Source organism: Diadema antillarum, unplaced genomic scaffold (assembly GCF_040938485.1).
Source record: "Diadema antillarum isolate AM-2024a unplaced genomic scaffold, OU_Dant_1.0 seq00001751_RagTag, whole genome shotgun sequence".
NCBI classification, from domain to species: domain Eukaryota; kingdom Metazoa; phylum Echinodermata; class Echinoidea; order Diadematoida; family Diadematidae; genus Diadema; species Diadema antillarum.
This window is the reverse complement of record NW_027272433.1, coordinates 178,574-187,500: the sequence shown is the minus strand read 5'-3', so window position 1 is coordinate 187,500 and position 8,927 is coordinate 178,574. Positions and strand designations below refer to the sequence as shown.

The 8,927-nt window shown below is 41.3% G+C and overlaps 1 protein-coding gene across 1 annotated transcript in view; it reads right to left on the bottom strand.

The window, feature by feature from the left end:
* Positions 1-5,083, bottom strand: part of LOC139712017 (uncharacterized) — a 12,902-nt gene extending 7,819 nt beyond the window's left edge. Inside the window, exons 1-5 of the mRNA XM_071623858.1 lie at positions 4,763-5,083; positions 3,338-3,856; positions 1,673-2,392; positions 933-1,153; positions 207-361 (exon numbers count right to left, since the gene is read on the bottom strand). Of these exons, the coding sequence (XP_071479959.1) occupies positions 207-361; positions 933-1,153; positions 1,673-2,392; positions 3,338-3,856; positions 4,763-4,854 (1,707 nt within the window). The 5' untranslated portion in view covers positions 4,855-5,083. The remainder of the gene's footprint in view (positions 1-206; positions 362-932; positions 1,154-1,672; positions 2,393-3,337; positions 3,857-4,762) is intronic.
* Between the last annotated feature and the right edge of the window lie 3,844 nt (positions 5,084-8,927).

Genomic DNA, 8,927 nt, shown 5'->3' with positions numbered 1-8,927 from the left:
GACGAGAAAAGTTAAATCATATCGAACAAAAATGGAAGCAGAGTTGGTTTCCATTTTCCCCTTTAAATGAGAACTGTATATCGCTTTCATTGTAAGTACGCAGTGTAATCATCTGCACATCATAACGAATGATGCGACCTATTTATTGTCAATGGCATAGAGGGTTCTCTTTCATCACGGGGGAGATAAATTGAGGCGGGCGTTACCATGGCGTCGAGCGGACTCGGCGGGTTGTCGGTGTACTCGGGTGGTAGCATTGCAGACAGAACAAAGCTTTCAATGGTTGCCTCGGTGTCACTAATGGTACCATTGGTACCGACCACGGTCATCCGGAGTGGACGTGACATTCGGAGCCGTAAGCCTTGGGCACAAACAGAAACGCAGTTATTTCTGTTAAGATGATTCGTACGTGATTAATAGTATGAATTATCATTTCAGATGATGTCTCCAATCAGGCAATTATTTTACTCAGGCAAGCATCCAAGTCAAATCAGTGCCTCGAAGTCAATAACTTGGATAGGTTTTGCCGCCAAACAATTATTTTCGAAGCTAAACTGCTTGGTTATAATGTAGGCCTATTCCGGATTGTCTTTGTTTTGAAGTGGATTTCTTTTCAAACGTTTTTGATAAGAGTGCTCTATTTTAGAGATGTCATCGCACATTCCTATAATAAAAAAAACCAGAAGGTATTATTGATATAACGAAGTATTTTATTTTGTGATCTTCTTACTCATAGACTGACCTTACACAGAAAAGCCATCAAACATAAGGAGGAGACCTGACATATAGCCCGCTTTCGATATAGCAGTCACCTTGATTTTAAGATTCTATTCCACATGACCCTACTGAGCTGTACCCGGCCTCCGCGAACAAGGCCTTGGAGTTGTAAAAGATAATTTTCCTGAGTTGAACTGGGTTTTGGGGGGTGTTACCTCTCTCGTTTTTGCCCATGAAGTAGGACTTGATTCGACGGAGGGCATCCAGACTCGAGCCGTCCGACACGGTCGCGGTGACCCACACCGTGTCGTCGTACCGCCGCGCGTGGTAATGGCGTCCACGGCACAGTGTCTCGTAATGAGGACTTGGCGCGGTCGGACGTTCGCCCCCTAGGACAGGTCTCTCATCTACGCTTGGTTTTGGCCGTGGCGTTGGTCTTGAGGCAGTATGCGTTCCGTGATGATGATGATGAGGATGATGATGATGATGAAAGTGGTGGTGAAGATGATGGTCCAAGTGGTAGGTGTCATGATGAAACAGAGATGTGTGGATCTTATGGTGCAAATCATAAAATTGCTGGCGGTGCTGCCGCATCTGTTCAAAGCTGTGGACCGGATGAAGAAAGAAAGCAGAGCAAAATCATTTTGTATCATGGAGTAGTTGGAAGATACCTAGTTGGAGTCATCTATTGCGCAGACTAACAAAAACAACCTGCTGCGTCTACATTAATTACTACGGAGTATGTGAGACTTTAATTGAGCTGACAAGTACGACGCGCTTATTATGTGTATATAATAATATATATATATATTTCTCTGTTCTTACTTCACCGCATAAATCAGATGCAAGATGCAAGATATCAAGATATACTTAGATGCAAGATATCAAGCAATCACTTTTCACTGAGACAGCACACCGCAGCACATTTTATAAAAGGTTTCGTTAGAATACTCACAAGTTATTCCTGAAGGCATCAAAGTTTGGCCTGGGGAAGGAGATCTCTGGCAACACAGGTTGTGGCAACATGGGTTGTGGCAATACGGGCTGTGGAAATACTGGGTGTGGTAGTACTGGCTTTGGCAACACAGGCCGGGACAAGTCGTGTGAAAAGGGCCAGCCCCATGAATTTGTACGGTCCCTTCCGCCACCAATACCCCCTCCTACTCCACCTCCTCCTGCAGCCCCGCTCCATGGCCGTCCACCCATTCCACGGTCCCCTCTTCTCGACGAATCTAGGACGCCCTGCAACAAGTCCCGACTGGTGTCGCTGAGACGCGTCAGGCCAACTCCTCCGAGACCATCTGCCCCACTTTGTCTTCTGTTCGGAGTCTGCCGCGCCCATGCCTGCTGGTCCCACGTAGGGCTGAGGTCAAAGGGACTCCTTGGATTGGTTCTCTGGCTTCCTTGGGTTCTTGGTCTCGCTGTTTGTCTACCGGATGTGGTATCTCTACTCCCGAGACCAGGATTGCTCCAGGAGTCGCTGAACCAGTCCCAAGTCCACTGGTTCCCGTTCCCGGATTGCCAAGGGAATCTCCGCTGTGTCGTGAGGTCGGGACTCTGCAGGGTCTGCCTCTGTTCACGGAACCAGTCAGAGACATCTCTGAAAGATGAATCCATGGTTGTGATGGTAGGAAAGTTGACCTCTGTGTGGAAGGTCCTTGGTTGGTAGTCACGTCTGCAAAACATTATAATATAAGAATAACATAATAATATACGAATAATGGCAGATTTAATATACACTCTTTATTCTATGACAAACACAATATCGTTATGTTTTGTGCTAACTACACCCACTCTGGTCCCCGCTTCATATATTATTCTTTTTTGGGGGGAGGGGAGTTGGTGTTTTGTTTTTTTTAGGGACTGCACATTTAAGTCTTGGAGGTTGAACACATACACTGGGAAAACGTTTTGAATTTCTTCAACTTGGTTGATTCATGCAGTGACGTAATTAATAACGTCTGATAACTTATCTGATGCACCAATACCATTATGACGTTGATGATGATGGTTGTGAGGGTAAAGGTGATGATGGTCTTTGTGATTTGCACGCTACATGTCACATGACTTTCATTCTAGTAGTCATGACTTTCCAGATATTTTGTCCAATCTCGATCATACAAATTTTCTCTCATCAATTATTTTTTGTCTCATTGCTGATAGTTCGATTCTCCCATAATAAATCTTTCATCCCTCTGTAACTCATTCATGAGAGTCGCAACTTAGTCATGTACAGTTTAGATATCTCTACTGATGATGTTACAGGCATGTGGTGTTGTAGCTTAGTGCCGGTTCCAGACAAAATATCCTTGCACAAGGCTTTGGGTAATGGGTTGACATCGGGTACGAGAGTATAGTCAGCAAACTGTCGTGTTCGCCGATATTCGGGCTATATATGAGGTTGTTGGAGCGAGTTTCCATGGCGATGAATGACTATGACGTAACACTTCGATGCTCAGAGGTTGTGGTCCAGATTACAGTGGTTAATTCAAATACGTCAGGGTTCACAGCTGATCGGTTGCTCGCTAAGCTGTTGACATGGTAACTACGTCTATAGCATTCTACAAAATGATGCTTAGATGGGTAGGTAACGGCAGAACAGCTGGATTCTTATACTCACCTCGTAGAGGACTGTTGACGATTCGTCACTCTGCTCGCCGTGTTCTTGGCTTTTGGTTTCTGCGTTGTCGTCTGCCGTTCCGGTTGCCTGGCGGGCTCACGGTTCGTCACTCTCCTCCCCGGGTTCACGACTTCGGGGTTCTGCTTCCTCGTCTGCACCTCTGGTAGCCTCACGGGCCCACGATTCGCCAATCTACGCTCCGTGTTCGGGGTTTCCGGTTCCGGATTAGTTGTCTGCCGCTCAGGTTGTCTCACGGGCCCACGATTCGCCAATCTACGCTCAGTGTTCCGGGTTCCCGGTTCCGGATTCGTTGTCTGCCGCTCAGGTTTTCTCACGGGCCCACGATTCGCCAATCTACGCTCCGTGTTCGGGGTTCCCGGTTCCGGCATCGTCGTCTGCCGTTCAGGTTGTCTCACGGGCTTGGCACCTCTCTCCCTATTATTCGATGGTTGGAGTCTTCCGGGAGTCCTGTCCGGTACTGCTGGCCTGTTGCCATGACTCACACGACTGCTTCGTCTCCTGACATAAATAAATGCATGAATGAAGTAATGAAGGAAGGAAAGAATAGATAATTAGATGAGTGAAAATAAATAAATAGGCCTACATACATACACATATAAAAAATAAGTGAATGAATGAATAAATTCATGAATAGATAGATAAATATGTGCATACATAGGCTACATACATACATAAATAGATAAATAGTGTATAAATAAACATATTCATGTACGATGTCAACCTGAAAACGCATGACCGATCATTATTGCCAATTAAAGGTAGACCACACTGAGAAAGCCAAAAGTAGGGGTTCCAAGTTGTTACCACTATGGACATGCTCCAGCTCAATTACTAATACAATACGTGAGAGGTTCAAATTGCAAGCATAAATTCGATATTTTTCCTCGTCCTTTTGACGGATCTGTCTTACATGCAATTCATTGGAAGATGCAATCTTTCGTTCCGAGATTAATAGGAATAAAATTATATACAACTGTACAAAATATAAGATATTGGGCACAAAAAAAAAGATGTAGAAAATAAGTATGTTATTCGTACACGTATGACGATTTTAAGAGACGAGTTACATTTCCAGCACAAGAAAAAGACCCAGCAGTCGAGTGTGAATGATGCAACTTTGATGGCTTGATAGGGAAGTTGCAAAATAGATAACATTACACTAATTCTAACTATTCTTTTTATCGATAAATCAGAATGAAGCAGTTTGGATCCAATACGTTTTTGTGATGCAAGGTGTACGGATGTCATTTTTAGGTTTTATTTTGTTCTTACTTTCTTTACAGAGCAGCGTCTTCTTTACCTGACTATGGTTCTGAAGTCATTCTTACTAAATTCTTTATGATCATCAACCAATATCACTATATAGTGAGTGGGTAGCGGCACACTACAGAAGCTAAGGCCCACCTTTGTACACTACGGTGTCCGGAGCGCTGGCTCGCCACCTGCTCAGCAACGGCCGCTACTAGCACCAGGAAGATAACGACATTCAGCCGCATGACTGGCCACCTTTCAGTCTTCTCAGACAAGATTTAAACAAACAAACAAATAAAACAAGTACAAGAACAAAACTTCCCAGTATAAGTGCATGGTTGGTTCTACAGGCAACAACGTGTCTCATATTCATGTCATATTTTCACACTAATTCAATAAAAACTGCAATGTATGAACCCCTACCAAACTAACAAACCCTCAAAACTGAATTTTTGCACTCACAATTTGCTTACTTGTTTTATAGACTGATTTCAGAAGGTTGCACGGCAAACGTTTTTCCAATGATATAAAGACAATACTGCATTTTTATCATTGCCACTCCCGAGAAACGAAAGAGCTTGTTACGTCTTGTACTACCGATGAACATAACACAGGGAGCTCTTGTACTTTACCTCGTATGTTCCTTTCGTCACTTGAACTAATAATCACACAATATACCGGACATATCAAAACAATATAAGCAAGAGCTTATAACATCACATGTGTGCGCACTAATTGGCTTACCTAGTTTCACAACAGCGACTGAACCAGAACCGAACCAAGTTTCAGTGTGTGAGCATACGGGTTCACTGATGGACGCCTGTGCTGTTCGAATGTCGCCAAGGGATTGCAGGCTCTATTTGTATGAAGTACAGCTTTATAGCCACCTCACACCGTATGTGGTGGAAACTCTTTGTTTTACACAATTAAGATAGATAAGCCAACTCCACCAAAGTGTGTTAACCTCCCATTGTTCCGCTGTACGCGACACAAGGATGGTACGTAACATCCGGTGTCGTATTCCCACCTCCCTAGTGTTACCATAGAGACCACTGCTGTCGTGGTCGTTCTATGTATCGTTTTTGTTTCGTCTTTATTCGTATTTGGAGGGGGAGTGGGTAAAGATAAAATTGGTACTTGGAAGGAATTCACACAAACTTGACAATGACTAATCGATGAACCAAATGGCATATCTCGAGTACTGAGTATAGTTTCTCGATCCAAAGACAAATAGTAGTTAGACTTTGCATAGACGCTCTACAGTTTGTACCTATTTCTTTATAGGCGTATCACATAGTAAAGAATCGTAAACATAAGCAAGAAAGTGATATTTATGTTCTCAGAATTTGCAGACCAATATCCTGCGCCACTGAACAGCACAGGAAACTTTGCGGAGGGTGAGTTCAAACAAAACATTAAAATAATAAATATACTTGTAAGTACGATGTAACCCCGTATTTGTATTTAAAACGAAACTAAATGGATTTACTAATGTTTGGAAAGTAAAATGAAATGCGACCTCTGTTTTGGTTTTGCTTTGTTGTTTTGTTGCTTCGTTGTTTTGTTTCGTTTCAGCTTGATGTCGAGGTGATCGCTTTCCTCAAGGAAATAGATAAAAAGTTTTTATTGTTACAAGCAATGCAAATGAGACAGAATGAAAAATAACTCTACTTTGTTTTCATGTTGAAGCGTATAACCAAGAACAGATGACCCTTCATAAAATAATTTATCATAAGCTACGGGATTTAAAATTTCGCAACACATTGCTTTTGTCCATGGTAATGATGATACAAGTTAATCATTGCTTCAACAATTTGGCAGAGACCTTAATTAAAATCTTCATTTCATTGCGCGTTTAACAACAACAACAAAAAAAAACTATAAAGCGATTATATCATTTGCATGATGTAATTCTAGAGTGGAAAAGACCTCAGAAACCATGAATTGCAAGGCGTACAATCCGAGGTGGCAGGTCTTGATTCATCCACTGCAAACACGAATGATTTGAGCAGGTTTGTTTGCACAGGCCAACGAGGAAGGTGAAAGACATCATCCCCTCAGCTTTTTCAGTCCCTTTATCGTACTAATTTTCCTTTCTTATCTGTTATTCCATACCATTCTTATTGCACTTTTGTTTGATTTGATATGACTGGCTTGGATTGGGTTTGATTTATTCTCTGCTTTGCTTATGCCACTGCTTTGCAGTTCCATCAATTTTCTGCAAAGTCATGAAAAATGAAACCTCTATCGACCATTTTATTGGTTTTACATTTCGATTCATATAATTTGTAATCCATGCTTTCATTCGACTTAAAGGATGCAAAAGCAACTCAACTGAGCACGCGTATAATTTTATGAAAATGTAATACATTCTTTGAAGGCAAAATCTTTATTGTAACTCAGGAATCATGCTTTGATTTTATTATTTCAAGTTTTGGTAAAAAGAAAAAAAATCATGGTTCATTAATGCCCCATTCAGGAAGAGAATGATCACAGCAGTCAAGAGGCTACAAGTTCATTGTCGCGTCCATGATCTTTGACCAAAGGAAGTTCAGGTCAGCAGATAGATAACTCAAAAAGCTGATATGCTGGCAAGCTGGCAAAAAAAAAACAAGCAAGCAAGCAAGCAAGCAAGCAAACAAACAAACAAACAAATAATCAAACAAAAAAGCAAGAAAGAATCACAAAACATTTAAAACACACAAAGTAAATAATGATCACGCACACCACTAACTCTCCATTTTGGATGAACAATCTGACAAAGACTGATATACAAGGTACAACAAATAAATAATAAAATGCTCGAGGATGTATAAACAAGTGTATTGTTTCCTCATTACTTGCACATACCGCAGACATCAGGTTACCATCAGGCCAGATCGAGATTAATGAGCTAGATGTAACCTTCAACCCTAAAGGAACTAAGTTTTTACAGGAAGACAAAAATCTGATCTCAACGAGAAGAGGATGTTACGAAGCGAGCTCTTTCCGTCGCTAAGGCCACCAAACGCCAAAACAAACGTCGTAAATCAAGGAGAGAGCACAAAATGACAATGAAAAATAACCCTTGCTCCAAATTTCGCTCGCGTTTTTCATTATACTTTGTCCCTTGTGCGACTAGTTATTATATGCCGCGCAAACGAAATAACGCAGTAGCAACTCACAGATTTGCAAGGAGTATCCCCATCCTAGCCATTTGACAAGGCTTCGTGGCTACCCTTTCAAATAGCAGCGAGCTTTAGATCTACGACGCGAACGCTAAGACGACGCCAATTAGGCAAACAATGATGTTCTGCACATGCGCGGCACAGCAGTTTCCATTGTGCAACCCGGGAGGCTGCGTCGTCTTAGCGTTCGCGTCGCAGATCTAAAGCTCGCTAATGTTTAAAAAGCAAACAAACAAACAAAACCAAACAACGAAAAACAACAACAAAAAAGTCAGCAATAATGACGGAACATAATTGCTTGCCAGTCACAGCTAATTATAGGGAGCTTTAGATTTGCTGCGCGGATGTTTGAGGCGACGCTTGAGCTGGACGTTCTCCTCTTCCCTGCGTCAGATTACGCTGGGACGCAACGTATAAAAAATAAAATGGCGCCCCCATGATTATGATCGGTGCATGAAAGTTGAAAGTTTGAAAGTTGAAAGTTTGAAAGTTTATTTACTCAACAACCCATACTCTGGGTATTGGAGTCCAATGAAAGACATATAGCACATTATTAATTCAATAATACAGAATTGCAAATAACTCTGAAAAGTGTACAAACCAACTATTATAACAAAGAAAATGAGAATGAAATGCGATTGATGAAAAAAAAATGTACAGAAATATACAATTTTACACGATGTATGGTGAAAAAACGACAAAAAACAAAACAAAGAAAGGGAAATATGACGAGAGAGAGAGGGGAGAGAGAGAAGGGAAATGGAGGTGAACAGGGAGATTGAGAAGGACACAATACTGGTGCATTAACAAAAGAAATACGAGTGACTTTTGGTTCGGGAAAAAAAAAGAAAAAATAGAAACAGAAAAAAAAAGAAAATCGCAAAGACATACGGAAATATATTCATACGCTAAGTGAACAAGAATGAAGGAAATATGGAGACGAGAACGAGAAGAAGAAGAAGAAGAAGAGAGATGGAAGAAAAATGGAGGAGAGAGTGAAAAGACAAATAAGTTATAAAACAATTGTAAAGAAGGCACAGCCTGTACAAAAAAAACTTATATGTATAATATTCACAAAAAGGATAAAAAATATAGTAATCTAAACATGTGTCATTATATTACTACAAAACTTGGTTGAATTGGAAAGGACT